The 27090-nt window shown below is 51.6% G+C and overlaps 1 protein-coding gene across 7 annotated transcripts in view; it reads right to left on the bottom strand.

Moving 5' to 3' along the window:
- The window catches only part of LOC126529920 (fasciclin-2-like), a 170674-nt gene extending 150698 nt beyond the window's left edge, over positions 1-19976 (bottom strand). For 4 of the 7 annotated variants that reach the window (XR_008612295.2, XM_050177375.3, XM_055070118.2 and 1 more), the window contains exon 1: positions 19422-19976. Coding sequence is in view for 6 of the 7 variants with exons in the window: in XM_050177375.3 (XP_050033332.1) it covers positions 19422-19503 (82 nt within the window). In the remaining variant the exon portion in view is untranslated. The remainder of the gene's footprint in view (positions 1-19421) is intronic. The other 3 variants (XM_050177377.3, XM_050177378.3, XM_050177376.3) reach the window with 1 other exon arrangement.
- Between the last annotated feature and the right edge of the window lie 7114 nt (positions 19977-27090).

Raw genomic sequence — 27090 nt, 5'->3', positions numbered from 1 at the left:
GAGGCAAGACGATCGGCGCTGCGGATGGGTCAGGGCGATGCGTCGCCGTCCAAAGCCTTCCGGAAGCGAGAGGGCGGAGGACTTGGCTCTCTACAAGGCGCTCTCGCGAAGCACCGCGCAGCACGAAACAAAGCGGGAAGGGCGCACGCGCGCGTTCGATGCGGGCGCCTGCACCGCCCTTTCTCGAAAGCCACTTTCGCGAGGCGCACGGAAGCGCGCAAGTCGGCACACACCACGCCGTCCAATCGGGACGGCTCGCGGTCTCCCATTATCCGCGACATCGCGAGAAATAACGCGCGAATGGGATCGCACGCTGCCCGATTTCGTGCTTACGAACGCGGACACCGAAAATGCTTCTGCGCGTGCAAAATACATCTTCGGTATGTTAAATTTTCGCAAAAGTCACGCAGTCTCAGTGTGATCGGTCACCGTAAAGTAAAATTTACAAAATGACAGAGTAAAGTACAATAACGTATGGGCAAATATATAACTTTCCGTGCAAAGATACTAAGTACATGGCCTATGCGCACTTTGATCGCATTTTTAAAATCAACTGAGCTGAGATGAAGCTTACTGATACGCTGAACTCCATTACCCTTCTTCCTCTCCCCAATGCAGGTCAACATGCCCGCATTTATTTTGTTATTGTTCCTCGACGCTGATACCACCTCGTGAAAACAGCATTCATCGCAAGTTGTAATCCTGGAGGACGTATCCTATGTAAACAGTGCACTTAGTAAAGATTACAGTTAATATACGGCACGATCAGTTCCGAACTGGAATTACCGGTTACGTATGTGTGCATTGAGTGTTGGAAAACAACCAGGCGGTCGTGCAAACACCGGTGTGGTGCTGCAGCTCGACAAGCTTTGCTACCTTCGGAATGCGCCAGAAAAAAAAAAAAGAAAAGACAGCCGACGAGGTTAGCCGTTCACTACGGCCGCGGCACATCGCCCAACGGGCCCCACACGAGCACGCATAGTGGCAGGGTCGCAAGCATAATTACGGAAAAGCAATCGCTGCACGCCAGTTTGGCGTGACCGCTGGTGTGTATGCAGGAAGTTCCCCGGTGTACGCTTTCCGGACGCTAGCGGGCAAGACGCTCGCAGTCTGACTGCAACACACACGGCTAGATGTTCCCAAAGAAACCGGTCGCGAACTGGCTTCGAAGGCACGGACAGCGTGGGCGCTGCCGTGTCTCACAGCGTGCCGTCAGCACGTGTGCGCAGCGAGCGCTGAAACTCTGCGCAGCAACGCCCGACGTGCTGCGTCTTCGCCACGCTAACTTTTGGCGCTCACCTCGAGCGCACAGGCGAGTACCCGCTACCACTGGTGCCACCGTTTTAGAGCCGCTTCGATGGTACTTCTAGGCAAACGATATAGGACGCGAAAGCGCCACCGTCGTCCTCGCGTGACAGTGTCGGCACGTCCGTAGCTCATAAAATAGCACGAATGTGTGACCAATAAGCAAAACGCCGGAAGTGAAGGAAAGTTATGGACCGCTCCCACGACAGCAACATGTAGCCTGCCAAAAGTGCCTAGCTAGATGTTAGGTTGTGGAAACACACCCCTTTCCAAGCGTTGAGGTCCCGTAATGAGCAAGCACCTAGAAGGAGCTATTTTCCCCGGTAGGTGGAACAGGCACATACGCCCATTCCCACCAGCGCCGTCGCACCTTCGTCCACTCGAGAGCTGGCATTGCCGAGCGTTGCTGGCGGGCTGGTGCCGTATCGGTACCGTGTACCATCGGTTAGGAGCACGGTACCAGTCAACGCCGCATCAGTATCGAACACGGTGCCAGCGACCACTTCGGTGGCTTGCGACTGGTTTATTCATTTGTTGGGCTACGCCACACCGAAGCAGCGGCGACCCCATGCAAAGGCAATAGCCACACAAGCGCCATCGCAGGCTCTATAGGCGTCCCTTGCACTGGCGGCCATTGTCTCGATCTCCCTGTTCTCTGTAGTTCGGTTATTCCTGACGTGACGTAGTGTGTGCTGACGGTGTTAAGAACGGCCAGCTGCAGTGCAAGTTTGCCACCCAGTTGCGACTGGGGAAGCAACATCTCGGGAGCATCGCCGCCAACCTCTAGCCACGGCGTGACTAAATCGACTTTGTGTCGGGGAACAAGACGCGCATCCCCCACTCTCCGTCGCTTCAGCTAGGATGCGTTCGATGAAGCAGGCTTTGTGCTGAAACCGCCGCCAACCTCTAGCCTCATCGCCGTTGTGACGGAATGAGTTCGGCGGGCCAACTATTGTTCCCAAACTCCCCAACGCGGACCTCATCTGCTACGGGTGCGCGAGCTGCCGCGGGAACGCCGTTTTGCGCTGCTTCCCACGCACCGACCAAGACGCAAGACAACGTGCTACCCTGAACGGCTCCGAGTTCTACGGGGCCCCTCTGACGCCGGTCTGGACCTTCGCACCTGTGTGTATGCGTGTATGCATGTGTGTGTGTAGATCATCCTGCGGGGAGGCGGCTAGTTTGCGATGACTAAACGAACGTTCGCATCACCTTGTATCGGGAGAGGACCGAGTGTTTAAAAACTGCTGTTGTGCGGATGTTCGACACACTTCTCTTAAGCAGTCATGTTGGACTGAGACTCTCCCTCAAGCAGTCATGTTAGACTGATGTACTTTCTCAAACAGTCATGTTAGACTGACAAATACTGTAAATAAACCCATATTCCTCGTTCTCGATGAGAAGCAGTGCTTCCCTTCATCAACGTCCTCAGCGTGGATAAGTTGGACGACGGCATGGGCCAGCTACCTTCTAATTCATGCCCGAATCCAATCTTGACAACGGATCACGAGCGATGGGATTGAGCCCCCAATCATAACAACGGGAACACTGCGAAACGGTCGCAGACAGTGGACACTTTTTGGTAGGACATACACCACCCGGCTCACAGCCATCGCACTGAGTGCGGACTAAAGTACTTCAGGCTACACCGGAGGCAACAAAACGAAGAAAACGGCCCGGTATTTTGCTTTTTTTTTTTTTTTCAGCCACGTAAGTAGCCGGAGACGGTCAGGGGAACGTAGAAAGTTCCCGCCATTATTTCGTCCAGCGGCGCGTAAGAAGGAAGGCAATTACGGCCCACAGCAAGTGAAAGCGGCGGCAATGGCGCGGTTTCCACGACCGCCAGCAGTACCGACGTTGGCCGACACGGTGTGCACTAAGTACGACGTCGCCGGTATAGACGAAAGGTGAAACGGCACAGGTCACGTTCCCGCATCCCATCGAAATGCCTATATAATGCCTCGGCAGTGGAAAGCACTGTGGCTGCTCAGTCTACCTCGGAACTCAGTTTCCCAAGCCGCAATTTTTTTACGGGTTTCCCGCAGTACTCGACGAAATTGAAAGAAAAAAGAAAACAAGGAAAAAATGAACTAATGAAGACACAAGTTCCACAAGAGGCATTTCTTGCTGACATGGGGATTCGTACTAGCAAAGAAAGAGGCTACGCAACCCAGACTATTGTTGCTGCTAACTCGAGCTTTCCCTGCTGAGAGCTCTCGGTGTTGGAAACATAACCCAGGCGTGCCTGTACGCGATTTGGTTAGCTTTGCAAGAACTTCAATGTGCGCAAAATCGACGTAAAATAAAGAAAGCATGGGGGTCTGCTACGATAATATCCTGCTCGCGCACTTTTCCCATGGGTTCTGCGAAGAATTGAAAATTAGCGAAATGAATCTAGGTGTTTTTGACGGAATAGAGCGTCGACGGGAGGCCGACCTACAGATTCTGAGAAATAAATGTATTGAAGTTCGTTTATATATATATATATATATATATAGTTTCCTTCTGAAAGCGCAGTTTGTTTTGCAGGTCGCCAGACACCACCTCGCAAGACCACTGGATCGACGAAGGTGCCAAAAACACCAACAGTGGCGGATGAGGCCTCGCGTGCTGTCAAAGAACCCAGTCAATGGAAAAAAAAAAAAAATCCGGCACATTGTCATCGCGAGAAGTCGTATCAAACTTACTGCGGGAAAAAAGAAGGAAAAAAAATGAGAACACGAATGAGCGAGCGAACGAAAAGAAACCCACGGACGGTGAGGAGGCGGAGATTCAACACCAACACAACAGAAGACGGCGGCCATTCTATGGCGAGCGGGCACCGCGCTTCGGACGCAGCTGCAGGCAATGGCGAAATAGGGACAAATTAGACGCGCACGGAGCGCACACGCAACTCCCAAGCTCTGCTGCGGCAGAGAGAACGAAGGGCGGTCCACCGAAAGAGGAGAAGCCAGACGGCGGTCATGCAACGAGCAGAATCCGATCCGGCGCCAGAGCGGAACACGGGCAAACGAGTCGGCCAGCGAATCACAAAGGCGGATGAATGACCCGACGCCATGCAAAAGCCTCTCGCTGCTCGCCGACGGGGGGGGAGAACTCGTCCCGTCACGCTCGCCTCCGGTGCCCGGCGACGTCGCGACGCTAAGCCCGAGGAGACGCGGGGCCAAGGAGGCGCAGCCGCCCAAGCTGGGCAGTCGTGGCCACTCGAGGACCTAACGGCGTGCGCGCTGTTCTGCGGTTGCCCATCGAAGCCCCGTGGCGCCTCGAGTGGCGAACTGCAAGCGGCTCTTCCCTCGCGCCACGAGGGCGTGCTGCCCGCCACCGAGCGTGTCGAGTGACAGTCGCCGCGCTCGTTTGTCCACTGCGGACGAATAGAAGCGCCGGCCCGAGCCCGCGGAATACTCCAGCGACCTTGCTCGTTTCGTGTAAATGCCAGCACGAGCGAAACTGAGTCGTACCCCCAGGCGTTCGCTGGCTTTGTATTCGGCACCACAGCGTGCGGATTTCGGTCGGCGGTGGGAGGCCAGCAGCGAGGCTCGCATCCGCCGAATAGGAAGCAGCCCCGCAGAGACTGTCCCGGGGAACGCGCGGCGCCCGATCACGTGCCAAACTTAGAGCTAAACCTTAGTCTCTTTCTGAACGAACCATTTCTATCTCTCTGTAACACTAGGGCTATAAAAAAAAAGTATACATTTCTGCGCAAATAGCGATATCGTCTCCCAGAATATGTATAGCCCAGAACCCGTGAAACGAAAGTACAGATCGAGCAAGACCCGCACAGCGACATCGGTGAAGTTAAAACACCGCCTAAGGCGTTTCCGATACGCCCGATAACTTTTTAGCTTCAGAATCGTGTTGCCGCAATGCTCTCTTCTAATTTCCTCCTGCCTGCATGATGCCAGAAAGGCACCGCGAGACTGGCTTCAAGTTCGCAACGACGAACTTAAACTCGACCAATTGGACGAAAATTCTCGCGAAGCAGGGATCTTACTATCATTACGTGCACGGAAGTTTGACGAGTGTGGTTGAAGGAATGCTCTAACGGAGAAGCTGGTAATAATCGCACACCTTCGGTTAATTTATTACTTGAAAGGAATGGAGGTCCTTTCCTTTTTAACACTTATTCGAGTGTACGGATCTATGTATGTCTCGGTTGCAGTAATTGCACATGACCCGCGATTCCAGAAATGTGTTTCTGCACGTTCATTGTGATGTGGCGGTAATGCGATGCGTTTGTCGACTAACGCTGTCTGCCTTCGCTTTTCTTAACGCGCGAATTGTGCCGCAGCCGCTGCGTCGCGACTCGTCTTCCGGCGGATGGCAACACGAGTCCGCTCGGCCAGCGCGTTCCGAGGGCGGTCGATCGCGCACGGTGCGACGATTTCTCATTCCTTCCACACAAAGCAGGCAAGTACCGATAATTTGGCAATGCAGACAAGCAATGACGTGACATTTTACAGCGCGAGATCTGACCGGTAGCGGAACAGCGGAAAACGCTTCTGGCAAACTCGTTAGGTTAAATATCCACACGCCAGCACCTGCCGTAATTCGTTGAAAAGAGTTAGTTCCACATACAATGGTAGGGATAGGGCTGGTCTCGTGGCCTTTATGACCCGAGGTTGACATTTTTTTTTTTTTTCTTGTTGAGCTGACGGGAAGTCCAAGGCGGAAGGATCTTCAAGCGGTGCTACTGCAGACGTGCTCATAAGCGCCGACGTGAAAGGCGCGGTCGCTAAAATAAATGAGCCACAATATATCAGCAGGTTTACGCTTGCAAAGGCTAAAGCGCCAAGAAGATGACTCGCTCGATACAGTTCGGAACATCGCTGGAGACGTCGAAAGCACAACCCGACAAACCTGTGGCAACAGAGCGTGCGTCAACACGTGTGCAACAAGTTCGTGTTATAGAATGGGCTGCGCGCACTATGGAGCAAGGCGAGGACGGCGTCCCAGCCACCGCAGATGGGTCGGAGAATGCGCTGCACGCTCCGTGGCACCAGCACCAAAGGTGTCACGGGCGATGGCGAGAGACAGCACGCGCACGAATTTCGCCCGAACGCACTTCACTTCCGAAACCGCGGCAACGGGACGCGTTCTTCGCGCATCAGAATGCAGCGGCTAATGGGGAAAAAAAATGTGCGGTTTTGCGTGCCAGAACGACGATCCGATCGATTACGAGGAACGCCCTAGTGAAGCGCTCGTGGGTTCTCGAATGCGAACATAAATCTACGTACACGAGCGTTTTTGCATTTGGCCCCCATCGAGAGGCGGCTGCCGCGACCTCGAGCTCAGCGGCGGAGCGCAACAGCCAGGGAGCTAGCGCCGTGGGTAGCTGCTAACGAAGCGGCTGCCTACTACGCGCTCGACCCTGGGCACGCCGTGGGAGGTTGGCGAAAACACCTCGCACAATCGTCGTCGGCCAACTTTCGCCGCGAAGATCGCCAGAAGCCGAGAAGCGCGAGTGTGCCCCCTCACGAGACCCGACCGAGTTGTGCGCTAACCGCCTCGACCAACCGCCGGTGCCCGTAAAAGCGGAGCTTTGCGCGCCTGAGGGGGGGGGGGGGGGGGGGGCAGCCCGCCGGGTTCATCGTTCGATTCGGTTCCCTGCATCGCGGCCGAGCCGTTCCTCCGCGTGCCCCGAGCCGCGTTTGTCGCCAGCTGCCTTTCTTTTCTGGCGTCCGATACAAGCCGGCGAGCTGCTGCTCCAAAGTCCGCGGGCTGGTCCGACGCACGGCCGGCCGCGCGCGCCGGCAGAGGCTTCCTTATCGCGGCGCTTCCGAGAGGCCGCCACGGGAGCACCGGCGACACGGTCGCGCGCGCATTGGCGACTCGTAAGCGGCGGCACCGAGCACGCGCAGTAGGGCCGGTGCGGCCCCGGGGGGCACTCGCGGCGACGACAGAGTCCTACGCGCGGCGCTGGACGGACGGTGCTCGCTGCGCACTGGCGACTCGAGCCATTAACGCCCGCTCATACCATCTGCGGGACACCGGGCCGAGCACAACTAAATGAACCGAACAAAACGAGATATGCGCTCGTATAGGTTATGCGAAAAATTCCTCATAGCGGGCACGCGTGAAAACTTGTACAGTGGTAGCGCCTCCAAAAAAAGAAGAAAAGAAAAAATTGAGGGTGGAGCAGCCGGTGGCGGCGACTGTACGCAGAAGCTAGTCAAAAGTTCTCACGGAATCTCAAAATTTCGGTTAGAAATTGGCCCTCCGGAATAACGAAATTCACGCTTAATTTCGCCAATGTTGTTCATCTGGCATTACGAAACGACCACCGAAACGACTTCGGTGTTCAAAGTCTCGGAAGCCGTGGAGAAAATCTCGGCGGCGACGGTGCCTGGCCTTGTGTAGCATAGGCGCAGGTGGACTCTCGGTCACCTGTTGCACTATGTGCACCTGTTGCCAAAGTACTTGCTGCTCCTATCTAACTCGGGGAGCGGACGCCAGGGGGCGCCGTTGACTATTCCTTCGTAGAGTCACTGGAAAAAATTTCAGAGTACCGCAAAGGTCGGGATTTGACTGGCAACACTGAGCGGCCACCGCCATATACCTTCCAAGCCGACTGCGTCGCGGGAAGGCCGCAGTGTTGGAAGAGCTTGATATTCGGTGACACATCGGCTTGAGCGTTTACTGAAGTACAAATACTTTGTGCCCGGAGATAATGGTTGCTAAGAACGAAAATAAATTGTTATTTTGTGCGAAGTAATGCAGAAGGTGGTTGTTTTGCACGCCTATCGTGTTTACTGCTGGAACCGTGCTACGATTGTGGGCAGTAGCTTAGCGCTGCTATCGGGAGCTTATGCACGCGTTATATTTCCCCTTCCGCGGAGCGGGCTACGAAGGAAAAATTTCGTCACTTCGAGCGGGAATGAGGCAAGTTTGTGCTTTTGGGCATGAACATCGTGGACCGCCCCATCGGCTTCTATTGAATGTTTCCAAGTAGGACGAAACTAACACCTGACAGTGTCACAGGCACGTACGTTCATTGTGTAATTTCACAAGTTGAATCGGATACATTTAATTTAGTTTGTAAGCGGATACCGCGCGTTCTCGATTCTGTCGGGCGACTTCGTCCGTCGTATACGCACGACACACTGCGACTTCCGTGTGCGCACCGGTGTTTGGCCGTGATCGCGTAAGACGATCTGTGCAAAGCAGGCGTGAAACCCAACATCGACAACCATTTTGCGCACTGAACCTTGTGGAAGGCCAATATGAGACATTTGCGTGATGACAGCTACGTAAGTGTACTTCTGTACACTGATAATGAGCGAGAGTTTGCTCCATTTTGATTTATGAACGCGGCTGTGTAGTGCGTGCATGAGCGGCTACTCTTCTCAACTTATTTATGACTGTTTTCTTAGACTGCGAAGATTTACTGCCTGTGTAAAAAAAAAAAAAAGGAACGACCGCTGGTGACGCAGTACATTTTTTTTTAAGTTACATAGGCGATGTATAAAATTCTTGTGCTTTTAGAGCAGTTTATGTAACATGCATAGTGACAGAGTAAACTAAAGCTACTGGGTGTTCTGTTGTTTTGTATTTCTTGTTATGCATCAAGCACAACATTATTTGGCTATGCACCGTAGCATTTCAACATAAAATATAATATGTATGCTGACCAGTTCATTGCATGTGCTCGGCTTACAAGCTCAAAATTTAAAACATGTGTGTTGTGAATATCACCTGGCCATTGGTTTTAAGCTCGAAATGCGTATGTATAAATGAGCAAAGGATAAGTGGAAAAAAGGAAGTATCATGGGCCTCGCATTGACCATGTTCTTATTGACTGCGATCGTCACGATCTGCGAAAAGCAAGTGCCATATGGGTAGAGTGACTCGAGGCGAGAGCGCACTCACGTGCGCGGAGAAATCATGCGAGTACCTGGTGCACGTGAGGACGCGGAACCCTCACGCGACAAGTGTGCCTTCGCGTGCCACGAGCACGGAATAACCACGTGTGTTGAGCAACAAACGCGTATGCACGTGTACCCGCGTCAAGCGTGCAAGACGCGAGCGATCCCTGCAATGAACTCCTATTTTTGTAGCATCGCTAACACCGCGTGCACTTCGCTTAAATATCTTCTAAAACAGTGCCGAAAAGCACAAGCAAGGTGTACTTATATCTCGCACACGCGCGTGTTTTTTGCAGGCTTGAAGTTCTCCCGGCCGATTTTGTGTAACCACGCAGAACGACGCTCTCGGTCATTTTGCCCGGTCGGAATGTAGGGAAAAGTCTTTACAGACTCAGTTCGGTTGCTGCATCCGAAGGCGCAGCTGCCAGGCATGATTTCCTTGCAGTCAAACGCGAGCGCGACAATCGGAACATAAAAAAAAAAACGTAGGGAACCTGCGCTGCCTGCGCTATAACTCAGCCGGCCCGCCCGGCGCTTGGAAGGTATATGGCACCCCAAAATCACGTGGTACGGTTGGGCCAATGAACGCGTTGGCGGCGCGGGGAAAACGAATGCGGTACTCTGAAATTTTTTCCAGTGACTATTCCTTCGTGGGTAGCGTATGGAAAGCATTGAGCATGTTGGCATATTGCAGTACCTGCCCAGAGGGTATAAGGACGTATAGTTAAATGATACCTCGAACCCCTACGAGTGTCTCACGCTCGCCTCGGAAAATATAAGCGCGAAAAACGACTCCTGAATTTTGCAAGCAAGTCAGCGAAAGCGACAAGGTCAAATACGCCCACAACAATCATAAGCGTTAACCCTGCTTGGATAAGCGCCAGTGAGTAGATGAAGGCTGAGTAATGCGAACGTCCGAGGGCAGCAAAACGCCCTGCGGACAGGAAATGGCGGAGTGGCAGACGAAGGAGTCCCCAAGACCACCATGCGAGGGGACGAGTAAAAGTTAAAGGACCCCTGAAACGGTTCGAACAAATTTTGTAGACGCGTAGGGTACAGCTTAAGTAGAACATCCACACCACAATTTAAGTGAAGCGTTACGTATTGATGGAGCTACAAGCGATTACAAGTTACCCTCCTCCCTAGCCACGCTTTTCCTTCTGAACTCGTTCGCCGAGCGATCGGGGCTAAGCTCCACCTTCACTGGTTCTGCGTCACGATGCGACGTCACATCGTCCACTTCCGGTTGTTTTGGAGCCCGCACGCGCGAAACGTTTCCGCTAGCGGCTTGGCCGTGAATCCCAAGCGAAAGATATCGAAGCAGCGTGCGTTGCGAGCGTCTGTCGTAGCGCCGAACGTGTCTGCTTTTCCGGTAATCACACACTGGAAGAACGTTTTGACGGAACGGTGGAGGCATAAACTCAAGCTGATAAGGAACTTTAGCATAGACGTGCTTGAGCTGCCTGATCTGTCTCCACGGTCCAGCCACCCGTGGGCGCAGAGCTTAACCTGCCAAAGAAAGAGCTAATATTGCTTCAACCAAGTGTAAAGCATTTTAAACATTTACACAAACAACGTGTCAACGATTACACTGCTGCGAAAAATTTACACCAGCAGCAAAGAAGAATACATTTTGTTACTGCTACTGTGTGTGGTTTAGCTCTATGCCGCCAGGTGGCTGCACCGTGCAGACCATTCACATTTGCGCTTCTGTTCATCCCCTGAAACGACACGCAATGGGACACGGCCAGGCCCTGTCCCCTTGCGCTTGCCTTTACCCTAATACCAGACTCGCGAAACGCTATTGCGTTAGTAATCTTCCGGTGTAAAGTGACGGCCGCAATCGCGTAAATCCTGGCGCCCATCGGATAGCGGCTGTCCAATGCGCTGCAGCCAGTCCGCTCGTCTACTGGCTTGCAGGACACGATGTCGCAGCTTCCTAGCTTGACATATTGCCAGTCGCTACGTTTGCAGTCCACAACGCAACAAAGTCGAATCATAGCGCTCGCGAAATGACAGACCGACACTGACTGCGGAGCTTTCGTCAAAGACGGAGCACGTTGTAACACAAGCAGACGACACTTGCTGTGTGCCGGAAGTACTTAAGTGTACTGAAAAAAACAAATTAACTAACATTCCAACTATTAAAAACATCATTTGTTTACCATAAAGTTGGAAAAATTATCGATGACGCGCCTTGGTCAGCCAATGCGATAGCTCGCCCCACTGACGTCATATGGGCGATTTCCGTCATATGAGTAGGGGCGGCTTAAAATCCGGCGTGCAGTGTGCTGCGATCGGCAGCGATGTGCATTTTTTTAAACCTTATAATAAATTACACGCTTTACGCGGAGCACATAGATGTATCAATTATTAATTAGAAAGACCTACTCTAACGACTCAGTACGTTTGTAGAAAAACGTGAAAATCGTTTGAGGGTCCCTTTAAAACGGCACGGTACGCAGGATTCGTCGCAATTACCGCGGGAAAAGAGGTGCTTTCAAAATAATTTCATAGAATATTTGACAGCAAACTATATACGCTTGACAGCGCAAGAAACGAGACAACAATCGGCAAGTGCTCGCCAACCGAGAAGGGTGCACACGAATTCCAAGCTGCCTCCAAAATGTGGAGAACCGGCCGGGTTGGGTTAGCTCTGCGTTTCCATCGCAGGAACGTTGTGACAACACGATCAAAAAACAATATCTGCCAATATAAGTCGAAAAGCAGATTCGATTATCTTAAAGCGCACAAGAAATCTTTGAGGCCTTGAAGATATACGCAGTGGAGGATTCCGTCTCAATTTGGCAGCATGAAGTTATTTAACGTGCATCCAAAGCGTAGTAGTCTTGTTTTTCGAGTCCTTCGGAATGCGGTCGACGCGGCCTGTTGATGGAACCTGCAGCCTCGTGCTCAGAAGCTGAACGCCGTGGCCAGTGGGCCACCACGGAACCTGGTCAGCTGCAAGTGGCCAAACAGGGAAAGACTGCTGGCGTACGCCGCCTCGAACCTTCCGCACCGGTTTCTACAGACGTCACGGATTTCGAGCTCATTTGTTCGCAGCCGCTTAAATGTTTGTCGCTACGTAAGGATTACCCTGCATTGGTAAGGAAGCACGGGATCAACATCGAAGTTATTATTTAAATTTACTTAGCTGCACAAGGACAGACCAAGCAAGATAATACCATAAAATCCGATACGTGACACTCATCGGCGCTGCTGTACTGGTGAAAATCAACATGGGAACTGACTTTCCCTTCAAATCTTTTGAAACTATTTTTTTCCGCATCAATACACCATAAATAGTTTCGGAAAAGGCGCTTCACCTGTCAGAAATGATTTCGTGCTTTTTTTTCATCATCATCATCAGCCCGTTCTATGTCCACTGCAGGACGAAGGGCTCTCCCTGCGTTCTCCAATTACCCGTACAAATGCCTGTACCGCGCCAACCGATTCCAACTAGCACCCGCGAATTTCCTCATTTTATCGCCCCACGTAGTCTTCTGGAGTCCTCGAGTGCTCTTCCCTTCTCTTGGTGGTGGTAACAACTTTATTGAGACTCTGCTCAGTTGCGATCTGGCAGGCCCGAGTCCTAGAATGGCCCCTCACGAGGAGCGACCCTTTCGGCCCAGGCAACGAGGGCTTTTTGTACTTTTTCTTCCGGCGTTCTCAGCAGCTCTTCCCACGTCTGTTGTGAGGGAGCTGGCAGGAGCGACCTGGGAGGGGGTAAGCCCTCGCACCCCCAAAGAATGTGATTTTGGAACCCATTCTGTAACCCGAATGGTCCAACGGTTACCTAATCTGCGCTTTTCTTTCATGAGCATTTAAACACTACGCGTGCCGAGTAAAGATCTGCTCGCAACGAAAAAAAAAGAAAGAGAGAGAGAGAATTAGCGATGAGTCGCAAGCACGTGTTTAGTGGTTACTTTAATGTGGGATCTGTCGTCACCTTGTCATTCCATTTTTCCTATCTTGCCGTTCTGAAGAGAAGGCGGGCTTTGCGACCTCTCCGTCGGCAGCTACTTTGTCCCTTGTGTTTCTCTCTTATTTCCTGCGCGTAGATGCGTTCAAACCAGACAATTCTAATTAGCGGAAAATGCGAGCGTGGCTTGATCAGCATGCAGGTGCGGCGCAGTCAGAGCACGAGCGCCGCAACAGCCTGCACTACTGGCGCCGAACGTACAGTGCTAGTTTCTAGCAGTACCTGCTGGGTTCTCAGTTTGCGCAGTGCCCCTTCCAGCAATGCGACAGCGGCGCAGCACCCGTGCCGAACGTAAGTGTCGCGCTAGACGACCAAATGCCCAGTGCAAAGCTCGGGCACGGTTCGACGCGTCATGCGGAAATCGTGACCCTCATGTCGATCACGAGAGCGCGCGTTTTCATCGAGTATAGACCCACGAATCACGGACGAAAGCTCCAACTTATAAGATGACGACAACAGACATACGATACGAATGCCCGCGTTCGAGTATGGATGATTATCTGCTGACAAGCTGACCATCGTTCCGTAACGATAACCGAAATATGTTCGCTTGCTAAGCCATTTTGGTTGAAAAGTGACAAGGAGCGCGAAAAAAAAAAAAAAAAAATATTTCTTCCTCGTTGCTTGTCATTTCCCCCAACCACGAACCCCTAGCAACTCGCCCAACTGAGTTGCTTTTTTAAAAACTTTTTTTTTTTTAAATGAAAGAATAAGCCACTTGGTTGGTCATTCTCGACGCTGAAATTTAGGGCCCAACAAAAGAGTCAGCCTCCAGGCAGAAACCTGGAGGCTTACGAAAAGGGTTCTACTTAAATAGAGGACGACGCAACGAGCCATGGAAAGGAGAATGATAGGTGTAACGTTAAGGGATAAGAAAAGAGCAGATTGGGTGAGGGAATAAACGCGAGTTAATGACATCTTAGTTGAAATCAAGAAAAAGAAATGGGCATGGGCAGGACATGTAACGAAGGAAGATAACCGATGGTCATTAAGGCTTACGGACTGCATTCCAAGGGAAGGAAAGCGTAGCAGGGGGCGGCAGAAAGTTAGGTGGGCGGATGAGATTAAAAAGTTTGCAGGGACGACATGGCCACAATTAGTACATGACCGGCGTTGTTGGAGAAGTATGGGAGAAGGCTTTGCCCTGCAGTGGGCGTAACCATGCTGATGATGATGATGAAAAGAGCGACGTACGGACATGAGCTCCCGCAGGGTTAGGCGAAACCTTGCCAAAATAATGAGAAAAAGGTAGCACGACCGCCTCCTATGCGCCAACGTATTATATCGCAGCACCAGAGTTCCCTACACGTCGACACCTGAACCCACCGCTTCCCGGTCTGTATCGCTCGACGCGCTTCGAAACACACCGGGTGTCTCGCGTAACTTGAACGAAGCTTTAGGAAACAAGTACACGAACGACATGTTGTTCGTAGTCGTCCCGAGAGTATTTGTGGAGGCACGATTAGTTGGCTATTTAGCTAAAGTCAATTACGAATTATTAAAATATCCGTATTTTGAACATTGCAGCGTGTGCCTAACACAACCCAACAAAATCATTTCCGCGAAGTTTTCCTCTAGGTATTTCTTTTTTCGAAGCTCTGAACAAGAAAACGCGAAATATGACAAAATGCAAACGAAAAAAATTCGTCAGCCCTTTCACTCTGTGATGAAGGCAGTTTTACCTCAATCGACGCATCTATGTGATATAGGTATTATTATTATTATTATTATTATTATTATTAAAGGACACAGACACCGAATACATATTTTGACTGTGTAGTGATTTATTCTTATTCTTTTATGAATTAGTGACGTGTGCAAGTACCACCGCATGGCAGACGGGAATTCTACAATGTTTACAACTTCACTGAACTTCGTCATTATGAAAACTACATGAAACTACGTAATGTTAGAGTCTTCTTAGCGGCTAATTGTCATATAACTTGTTCTGGGATAATTTCCACAGAACAAGAGTTACAGCCGTTTTCTGTAACAATACTCCCTCCTTAGACGGCCATGTATTGACAGCAGACGGGAATTCTGTAACGCTTACAACTTCAATGTGAACTAAGTAATTATGACAAGTAAATAAAGCTCGTCGTCGTGACAGACTTCTTAGCGACCAATTTCAGTATGATTTTTTCCAAGACACCTACATTAGATTGAGGGCTACAGAGCATTTTGCGAGAAAGTGGAGACGAACATTTTTTCATGTCGGCGCAAGGTGTACACGGACGGACATCGCCGGAGGATAGCTTATACACAGCTTCGCGGTAAAGGGTCGCTGCGGTCTCAAATCACGTTTCCAAAGAACGAATGTGGCATGCTCCTTTGTAAGAACGAATGACAGGCACCGTCAGTGAGGCATCACGCCAGCTCTGTTCGAAATGAAAAGCGATAGGCCGGCGCTGAAGGCGGATCGAAAAACACTCGTCGGCTTCTTTTAGATGGATACGCGAACCTTGTTCTTTGGAAATACGCCGGAGAACAACGTTGCATACCAGACGCGCAAATGCGCAGTGACGTGTTTTTTCTTTTGTTTTTTTTTTTGTTTTTTTCATATCACGCGGGCTTTCTTCGAGACATGGAAGAACTACGTGAAAAATAACGCCATGGAAACTACTCAATTCGGTGTTATTGAAACCGCTCTACAAATTATACAATAAGACTTTAGGCACTAAAATAAAATAGCGCCAAATTAGCTAATTGGCAAACTACCACCCTTAAAATAAGCTCGGGACGGCTATGAATAATGTGCTAACGGTTCCAGTCATCTGCAAGTGTAGCACTCTTCTGAAAAGGTGGGTTCGAGACTAGTTTTGGTAACGCGAAACGCCCGGTATACGTTGCACACGAGAACGCCATGCTCCCGGCACAATGCACATTCCCCCTGCGGACACGAGAACAGTTGGCACACGTGCACGGCGCTTCCGCTATCAGTTAACCAGCTGACTACAAGGCCGACGAGAAGAGGCAGGCCGGTGACGCAACGCCAGCGAAGGCTCATGATTACGGCGACTCTCGTTCTGACCATCGTGTGGGAGGAGGCAGCGTGTCTGTCTTTTGGCGGGACCCGGCTTTCGAACGCCGCTGGGATCTCGTTCGCAGCCCTATTAAGTGCGTCGGCGGCGTGAATATGCACGACGCCCGAGAGAAGCGGCTGACACGACGGGAAAGAGGAAGCCCATTAGGCAAGAGAGACTCGGGCGAGGAATTCGGACCTTCGCCTGCTGCAGCCCACGCACAGGTTCCCTCCCGACCCCTCCCCGGCTTGATCTCCAAGGGAAGGTCAAATCGAGAATCCGGGGTGAAGAACCACCGCCCGCCCCACGAGAAAAACAACAACAAATCAAAATACCGAGGCCGAAACTGTGAAAAGGGAGGGAAAAAGTGTTTTCGCTTTCTCGGGAGCTGCAGTATAGCGACGGGAGCCTGGTAGCAACAACCTCGCGTCGTTTGAAAGCGATTCCTTCTCTGCGCCGAAACGCGACCGTCGCATGCAGAGCCAAACTCAATAATAGCGAGGCGTCACCGCGCACACGTCGTCGGTATGCGGGGAATGCGCGCCGCCCAGGGACGCCCGCATCCTGGACTGGAAACCCTGGCGGGTGCTTCCGCCGTTATAGCGTACACCCCACCGTGTAGTGGGGCTCACCGGTGTCGTTGCTGGGCGGCGACCCTCCGCGTCCCGCCTTCACGCGGCGTACCAGTGATACCGCTGGACACCGCACTAATTAAGCGTCGCTCGTGCCGGCGACCTTAATCGGACGCGCTGTCTGGCAAAACCAGATGCGCACAAGACTGGCATAGTTCTCGTGCGCCCGCGCACTCTTTCGGGCAGCCGCTACTTAACCACACTGCGCTGAACGGCGGCTTGCTGGCGATTTATCGGCGACTAACAATCACAATATCTCGTATTACAGTAAGAAAAGCGATCTCGTCGTTCAGAGGTCACCATAAGGCCTAATGGAGTAAACAGTGCTTATAGTGTTCGCAGCAAAGAAAACTCTGTTGGGCCCACTGAGGAGCCAAAGCTACAATCTCGTCGCCAGAGTCCACGAGAAGCCACGAAAGCGAGCTACCTTCCCCAACAACGGGAAATATGCAAATGGTCAGCCCGCCATCCAACTAGCTATGGAATCGCAACGCTTCCTGCAAGACTCCTGTTGTGTCCACGGAAAACAGTTTCGATATGCCCTCCGTCCACCATCTCGCACACAGTGAGGATAAAAACGGCAAAATCAAAAACAAGTGGCTGGCTGTGGCAAATTACGCGTTCTATGCATACGAATATAGTTTATGTGCCTTATCTAAACTCGGATTGTCTAAAGTGTTTTTTGAAGCGTGCAATGTGAACCAGATATAGCAGCCCTGCACGTAGAGCGACAAGAGCGTAACTGGTAAATGCACGATCACGCGATGACGACGCAAGGAAGTCAAGCGTCCGCACGGATCTCTATCCTTTCCCGCGCAAGGTCTCCCGGGAACTACGTTCGTTTACGATTTTACGATACACCGGTACAAGGAAACCAAGAGAGGTCGGCGTCGTAGCGCAACTGACCCAAATGAAACAATGGGCGCTCGCATAAAAAGCGCGCACAGCCCCGCCGATTTGATCAACGCTCGAGCGTTGGCCGTGGCTGCAATCAGCAGGCCGCAGTAGGCCATGTTTGCCGTCTCGTCAGCGATGGACCCGCTTGACGATTCGGTCGGTGCCCGCATGCGTAATGGCGGCACACGCTTGTGCAAGCGGCGTCCAGCGAACACTGGCGGGGCCTGCTCGGCAAACAGGGAAGGGGCGTTGTAGGCACGCGCGAGATTCGGCCAAGCGAAGATAAACATAAGTACAACGAGATACGCGGCATGCGTATCATCACAAATGCGCGGACGCAATATCACGAAGTGACTCACAGTAACGCTACGTTACACACGTACACCAACGTATCCTATATTTAAGGGTACTCGGCATTGGAAATATGCGGAACGTGCAGCCATGTGACAAGTACGCGTCTTGGGAACTGCTAAGATTACACACGGCACGAAATAGGAGCGCGTGACTCTGCGTTCGTTCAACGTTATTTCCGGCGTAGGCAGCCGGAATTAAATTTGACATCGAAAAGCGCGGTGCACAAACGGCACTGCCATTCTCCAACTCAAGCGAATCGGGCAGCTCGTAAAACATCGAAGCACGACTGTAGCTAAAATATTAAATTATGGGGTTTTACGGGCCAAAACCACGATTTCATTATGAGGCACGCCGTAGTGGGGGACTCCGGAAATTTGGACCACCTGGGATTCTTTAACGTGCACCTAAATTTAAGTGCACGGGTATATTCGCATTTCGCCCCCATCGAAATGCAGCCGCCGTGGGGCTACAGCTACAAGCGAAACACCGACCTGTTCGTTTATTTCAAGAGCAGTGGTGGGCATTAGGATGGTTCTTCGGTCAATAGTGCAGATCTTCGGTTCGAAATTACAGGCCTTGGTTAGCAAAACGATAAGGACGTCAGCTGCGCTGAAATGGGTGCTTACGCGAACGGCGGCAAACAAAAGCAAACGAAAAATACAACTAAGCAAATAACCACAACGTGTACTTACGACCGTGCAAACAATCAGCAACAAAAGGGACAGGAGGGTAGGATTAATCACGGAACATGTAGTCTAAAACATTCAAACAACGTGCTTGAAAAGTGCAGTAACAAAGTACTACAGGGAAATGTCGGCATCTGGCGTGCTGTGCACAAAATGCCTTACGGAAAAGAAATCGAAAAGCGCGTAATTTGCATGGTGCAGAGCGCCACCGTCTTTCCTGCTTTTTCGTACTGCGCGCCCATGGCAGGTTGCACGAAAGCTGGCAGGAGGGTGTTTACAGTGCAAGGCGCGGAGGACGAGCACAAGTTGCTAAACAGCATGCTTGCTACGCGAAGTTCACAAATCAAAGCAAGCGGTATAAAGACGCAAACAAAGCTAACTCCGCAGGTGCGAAACGCGAAAAGCGGCACCAGGCCCGCTGCTGAAACAAAGGATTGTCCCTGGGAGCGGGAGCAAGGCGCGCGCGATGCCCGGGGCAACCATCCCAGAGAGCGATGCGCGAAGCAGCCGACGCAACGGCCCAAACATGCTAGGCCTAACCTCCGTGTTTTGCTCCAGCCGCTCTCTTGTGCGCACGCTCCTCCCGAACAGTGAGCCGGGGAGGCGTCCGTCTCAACACGGCGAATGAAAAAGAAAAAAAATACGCGCGAAAGAAAATAAAAAAGCAGGTACCAACTCACCCGGTAGAGACGAAATCACGAGGCTGAATATTAGCCACTGTGATGGCATCCTCCAGAAGCTGCACAATAATTTAAGGGTCATGTTCGCTGAAAACTCGCTCTTCGGCAAACGATGCGCCCGTCCGTCCCTAGTCGTTCCGCGGTGCAGTAAACACCGCCGCCGCACTCGCCGCTGGCACGCCGCGCCGAAGGGTCCGGCGCCGTAAACGAACGCCGTGATGCACAAGCGCACGCACTCCCACACACACACGACCGTCGCGGAGGCCGGACTTGGGCTGCTGCGTGCCGCTCGATGGTCGGTCGGCCTCTTCAGTCCGCAGAGAGATATCCACCACTTCTCCCCGGGCGCGCGTTCCGCGCTGACTCACCGATACAAGCCAGGCGTCACAGCGCTATCAGTCGATGAATCCACCGCGATCTCCGTTTTGACGGGACTGATTCATTTAGAGCGGATTTGAATCGTTTCAAACGGGGGCTCCAAGCGATGCTTGCTACCTGCTCATTGGTGGCCCGCTTGCTTTGACATCCCGGAGCGCAACAACGTTTCTGCCAAGGTTGCCAGATAGCACTGCTGTTTCTGTGGCGGCCTCTCGTGGTAGCGCCGGGCAACGCGGCGGCGGCGGTGGCGCGGGCGCCGGCGGCCGAGCGAACCAACGGCAAGCACCAGCAAAGCCGAAACTGGTTTAGCTAGCGGCGGGCCGGTTGCGCGTGCGTTTTGTTTGTTCCTGAAATGGAACGGCGGCCCAGGCCAGCACGAAGACCGCTTATCCCAGCACGTCTCCTCATGACGGGTGTCTGCGGGCTGCCTCCTTCTTTTCATTTATTTTCCTCGCCACAATGCCTGCTGAGAACAGCACGACGCGCCAGATAACAACAGAAACGCACGTTGTAATTACAAGGTTGAATGAGTTCGTCTCAAAACTGAACCCTCGGCGATTGGGCCGAGATAGCGCGGCCAAACGATGAACGCACGGGAGTGCGTGCTTGAGGTAGCGTGTCATTTGGCCTAATTTTATATGTTCTGGTTTCTTTTTCGGGATCCTTCGTACACCTATTGGCTATACGGACCTCGGGGCACCACAGAAACAGAGCGCTCCAGTTTTAGCGTGCGCTCAGTTCGTGCGAATAATCAGCGATCGAACAAAGGGATACAGAAAGCGGGTGGCTTAAATACCCGTGTCACACGGGCAACTCGGATCTCCTTCAAACTTCCTTACCTTAAAGGATCGCAAGGGAGTTTTCAACTTTTGAAAGCTACCGCTGGGGGCCCATTAGGCGCTGCTCACCTCGTACGCAGTCATGAAAGAAACACGTTATATATTGCTAAAAAGTTTTGGTTACTTGTCTTTTCTTACTAAATCGCGTTGACCAAAACAACAAAATATGGCGCAGTCAGGGCAAACGCAGCAGCCACTCCGAGAACGCCTGGTTCGAGAGTCCAATGTAGCTGCTCAACTCAAATATCTTTGTCAGTGCTCAAATACTACATTATATGCAATAAAAACAGTTATAATTGCGGGTAAAAGTGAAATTAATAAAAATGAGGGTGATTTCTTGACTCGAAATTCAAGCACGTTGGGAACAAGAGTACTCCCTTCAGTCTGCAAGGGAGATCTTCCATCTCTTTTCGCTAGGAACTTCCTTAAACTTCCTTTGCTAAAGGACTGCCGTGTGACATGGTGCGCATCTCCCTCGATATAATGACGTCCATGGTTGAAGGGAGTTAAAATGCCTTTAGCCGCGTCCGTGTGACAGGGATGAACAGTGCCCACAAATATGACTCTATGTATCACATGCGCTCTGAGCTTTCGTGCAACTTCATTTAGCGGCTTGAGATAAATCTATTTCCCTGTTCCTTTGTAAATTAGCAGACACCATGGCAGCAATAGGGAAAGAACGTTCAACTTTGAAAAAGAGAAAATACAAATGTTTTTGAGCCCTCGCAGGGTACATTTCGATATCCATGGAAAAACTGCCCCAAGGTAAATGGAAAAAGTGGGTGCCACTTTCCGGGTATAGGCATGACTCAGCATGCTGCCCAGATTTGCATCAAGCGAAGGGAAAGCGCAGCAGAAGGGCATGCCTTAAGGCTCACTCACACTATAGGCTGGCCCGACACCGATTTCTGTTTGCCGACTGTTGGCGACAGCGTTTTTTCCCTTCGTGTCGGCGCCTCTGTCACGCTGTACCGACGCCGACGATCTGCTGACGGTCGCCGGAGAGCTCGGCATCGATACAGTGTGACAGAGGCGCCAACACGGAGGTAAAAAACGTTGTCCCTGATAGTCGACAGCAGACCGAAATCGGTGTCGGGTCAGCCTGTAGTGTGAGTAAGCCTTTAGGGATCGGCTCTGTCGAGTTTACGAATACGCAACATTATCTAGTTTAACAGGCTTGCTTCCGAGATCATCTCGTGTCGGTTGATGTACTTCATAACACTGCTTCACTTATACGTACAATAGACTTGTTTTCCTTCGTTTTGTTGAATATCCCAACCCTGCCTCTCTTAGAGCCTTTACAGAGATTTATACGCGACGTCTTCGTGCGGGTAGGTGATTTCAGCTGCATTCTTAAGAGTTCCGTAAAGCCCTGCGTAATTGGACCCTACGGCAGACCACCGAATTGAAGTAAAGCTTGAGGCTTGGTCCTGTGAGAAGCTTTATTTTCATTCATTTTCAGATGTCACTTACGCCCACGTGGTCGTAACAAGATTGTTCGACTGCGGCGGATGGATGAGTGGATAGGCACGAAGGACATCTTTTTTGAAAATGTATACTGGCAGATACCACCAAACTCGTCTATCTCGACTGCGTCTTGTCATTGAGGGACCCCAAGAAGCAAACCTAAATCAGCTAGAACTGTTAAAATGTTCTTTCAGATCCATTATTTCACTGATATGGCGGAGAAAGGTTGATCGCTAGCGAATGAAATGAACCCTATTAAGCTTCTCTGCCTCGAATTTTACGCCGAAACGACGGTGACTGTATGTGCGCGTGACGTCAGGGGTTGCAAAATAATTTATCGAATTTTGGCCGTCTTGGCGCAGAAAAACTTGTCAAAACTTGCTAGCCTGAGTCATTGGTTCCTTTGTAATACGATGTTGTGTAGTCATCATTTGCCGATAAATAATTAATAAGCCCGAGCAGACGCTGTCAGAATACATGACGTCACAAGCTGGTGCAGGAACTCAAGGCCCGCCTTAACGAGTGAAGATTTTTGGAGAAACTGAAATTACTAATACGGCTCAACTTAATACTGCAATTTTGTGCGTATTTTCTTTACTTCACAAGTAACGTTGCCTTCACAGAAATTTTTTCTCCGTCGGTCTACACTTTTGTGCCATGACTGTGCCAGCTCTATCCCCGCTGCGGATTTGTTCGTGCGTGCTCTAGCGTCTCCGAGAAAAAATGTCCTAGGAAGGCTAAAAACGCTTTGTTAAGCGTCATTCGAGACCAGCGGTGCGTGACAGCTTGCCCGATATTAATTTTACAATAAATTTACAGTGACAGCAGATGCACTTGGACTGGTTGGTTCATGACTTGAGTGGAAACAGCGCAAAATAGCGGCGTGAGCAAGGGACCACGTGCAGCTGTGAGTGTTCTTTTTCTTTCTTAATCGCTTCTGGTGCTTATCGGATTACACTCTGTGCGGGAATATCGAGATAGACGTGCGTAAGGACAAACACTTTGTTGACGCGGTACTTCAGTGATTTATAACTGACGGCAAACTAGCGATATTTGGACGGCGATAGCACATGAGGCAGAATGCGATAGCAAAGCAAACGAAAATGTCACATCAGTGTGATCAGGGTCAGTGCTTTGCAAAGATTTATTTTCCATTTTTATCATCCTCTACGTCGAGTAGCCGATCACGGCCATGACAGCTGCGAGGCGGCGTTTGAGGCAACGACAAAATGCGATAGAAATGAAATGATGCGTTGCAGATTACGGGTCCGGCTTATTTTGAGCTGGCTTCTATATAACAAAAGGATAGACAGTTGGGCGAGTTGGTACGGTAACATGATTTTGGCTTCTAGCGCTCGTCCTGTCTGCTCCTTTCTGTGTCCGTGTTTCACTTCGCGCTAGAAGCCAAAATTCTATAGAACAACCCCAATCGCGTCCGTTTTGATCACGGCTCTTCGGCGGCGCCGCAATCCCCATGAGCGCATAGCGCTGTACGCAGTGCCGCCAGAGAGAGAAGAGACGGCTTTAATTATCGGCCACTTCACTGGTTCGTTTTAAACACAATCTCGAGCCTTAACCTGGGGAAGCACTTTCATTCCTACACGCGATCTTTCCTGTCAGACAGAGAAGCCACCCTTAAGATCGGGGACCTGACTTCAGACATGATCAAGCTGGGGTCTAAGGGGACGCCACAAGGGGCAGTCATATCCCCAACCCTCTTTAACCTCGTCATGATTGGTTTATCCAGGACACTCTCTGCTATAGACGGTATCAGTCATACCATATACGCAGACGACGTTACCATCTGGTGCAAGGGAGGTAGTGACGGACAGGTAGAGACGGCCCTGCAAGAGGCGATTGATGCTATCGAGAGATACCTTGAGTCCACGGGCCTTCGGTGCTCATCGCACAAGTCGGAACTGCTACTTTATCGAACCAAGCGCAGAGGCCCGAAACCAAAGGGATGGAAACCACTCGCCGAATGCGACATAAAACTGCGCACAAACGACGGAGGCTATATTCCGAGGGTGGATGCTATCCGGATTCTCGGCATGATGGTAGAGTCGAGGGGTTCAAACAACCAGACAGTGCTGCGACTCACTAAGAAGACGGACAATGTCATCAGACTAATCAGAAGAGGGGCCAACCGGCAGCAAGGCCTCGGAGAAAATAACCTCGTGAGATTGGTACATGCGTTCGTAACGTGTCATTTCACTTACGTCGCAGCCATGCACAACTGGCAAAGATCGGAGCGGGATAAGCTCAACGCATTAATCAGGAAGGCAATCAAGAGAGCTCTCGGCCTCCCCATATACACTCACACGGAACGCTTACTTCAACTTGGCATGCATAACACGCTAGAGGAAATAGCGGAAGCGCAGGAGAGGGCCCAGTTCGTCAGGCTATCTACCACACAAGCTGGAAGACACATCTTACAGGAGCTGGGCGTTCCCCCCACAGTAATCAAAACAAAGTTCTGCAGCATCCCTCGAGAGCAGCGGGACCGCATCACTGTCGCTCCGATCCCACGAAACGTCCATCCAGAACACAACATGGGAAGACGTCGGGCGCGCGCGAAGGTTCTCCTGGAAAAGGCTCGTGAACGGGCTTCGGAGAACAGTTTCGTAGACGCAGCGCGCTACGCCGACGGACAGGACTTCGCTGTAGTTAGCATAGATCATGAAAGGCAAATAACGAACGCAATCTTGATTCGGACGAAGTCCTCTGAGATCGCAGAGCAGGCTGCAATAGCGATGGCCTTATTGGACGACAAGAGGACATCAATCTACAGTGACTCGATATCAGCTGTTAGGGCATTTGCCAAAGGAACCATATCAGAGCTGGCCCTAGAGTTACTAGGAAGCAAGGAAATCAAGCCACACACATTGATCTGGTTTCGAGCCAACATGGGACAGATCGAGGGTGCCCCGCCCAACCTCAATGAGTCGGCACACGGAGCTGCGCGAGGGATCATCAACCGCGTAGCTACCGGGCCGCGCGACGCTGGGGGTACTGATAATCGGGACTCTCCTTCCTCGTACACCGAAATTACTAAGCACTTTTACTTGGCTCGGAGCATCTACCCCCTACCACATTGCAAACTCAATAGACCTCAGGCTTTGACACTAAGGCTTCTACAGACGGGGGCATACACAAACCCCCTACTTCTTCACAAGATGTATACCAAAATTCAGACAACAAATGCATGTGCACTATGCAATGACTTAGCGAATTTACCTCACATGCTGTGGCGATGTCCCGCGTTACGCAGCGATGAGAGCAACACTTCCTCACGCTGGGATGCGATCCTACACAGTCCCAACCTCGAAGAACAGTTATGGGCTGTCCAACGGGCCCGCGACGCGGCGGAGTGGCTCGGCCTCTCTGTCCCGACGTGGGAGCGGCCCGCTGCGCGCTAGTGCGTGCCCTAAAGGACCCTAATAAAGTTTTTCACCCATCCACGAAGAACTCGCGGGCTACTTGAGAGGCACCGTAGTTGTGGGTGCCATTTGGGGCTCGTCAGCGTGTACTCATCGGGCATCGAACCCGTTACCTATAGTGCTCGCAACGCCGTGGCCACCGCTGCGGGTATACACGAAAAGGATGCGAAATCGCTGGACACAGTGAACCGAGGAATGAGCCACGAAGCCTGCGGTTCATAATCGCAGCAGTATACGACCGTATACAGCGTGATCGTGACGCTTCACTTTCCAAAAACCAGCGCCTTCTGTACACAGGAGAACGCGCCCTAAATCCAGGTGACGTCGGCAGTGCCCCGCCTTGCGTTCAGAGCGAGGTCTGCTTTCGCCGCTCGTTCTCCTCGTGCTGTGGTTCTCGCCGGTGTGGCCACGTGTCGCGGTCCAGAGCGCCTCCTAATTTCCACGGCATCCGCTGGCCCCGCGTGCTGCGCAGCCGGACGCCACTGACGACGCGGTAGGGCGGTCGCACATAACCCGAGCGGCGCTTGACCTCCAAGGGTCGTTGAGGCACGCTGTATGTGACCTTTCCTATACGAGAGCTGCCTCGCCGCAATGCCATCTCGATGGGTTGCGAGGTGACCACGTCGGCTCACGTCCACAGCGCATGCTCTTTCGGTCCGCGCGGAACAGTCTGGAGAAGAGGTGTTAAATGAAATAACGCTTGCAAATATCATCAGGAACCTGCATGGCAGAGTTGTCAGATTCACTACTGTAATGGTTAGATGCATTTGCTGTTCCCAAAGCGCAGCCAAACCAAGCAAGAATGGTGTGGCCAAATTCGTGGCTTCGGATGGTTACATAAAGCTTGCCACATATCTTTTTTCGGCGTTAAAGTTAGGCCGGACTTCAGAGTAACTCGAACTCTAAGGAAGAATGCATCTTTGCGGAAACCATTTAGACTGGAGACGCTTTAAAGAGGCTTCCGACGGGACATTCGGTCTAAGTAGCAGCAGACGCTCTGCGTATCGTTTTCTCGTGCGATGAAAGCAATCGGACAAGAACCGCTGCTTTACTACAACGGGAGCTGCGGGGCAACGCTGCTCGTTAAAAAAAAATTTAATTATGGGGTTTTACGTGCCAAAACCACTTTCTGATTATGAGGCACGCCGTAGTGGAGGACTCCGGAAATTTCGACCACCTGGGGTTCTTTAACGTGCACCTAAATCTAAGTACACGGGTGTTTTCGCATTTCGCCCCCATCAAAATGCGGCCGCCGCGGCCGGGATTCGATCCCGCGACCTCGTGCTCAGCATCCTAACACCATAGCCACTGAGCAACCACGGCGGGTAACGCTGCTTGTAGACGCAGCGTTTTAGAGCTCCATGAAAGTCACGTTGGGTGCGTTGTGGCGCTGTATCCTCCGGTCTGGCGCCCACGCTAAGAAACGCGTCGGCAAAGCATCCCGCCTCGTAACGCTTCGGCTGCTCCGCGATCGGATAACGCGGGACCAGTTGGGTCCGTGGCCAGTTCGAAAGGCGAGCGGTGTCCATCAGGGCCATATTTAAT

The sequence above is a fragment of the Dermacentor andersoni genome, chromosome 5 (genome assembly GCF_023375885.2).
Source record: "Dermacentor andersoni chromosome 5, qqDerAnde1_hic_scaffold, whole genome shotgun sequence".
NCBI lineage: Eukaryota > Metazoa > Arthropoda > Arachnida > Ixodida > Ixodidae > Dermacentor > Dermacentor andersoni.
Note: the sequence above shows the minus strand (reverse complement) of the source record. Positions and strands in the feature narration are given on the sequence as shown.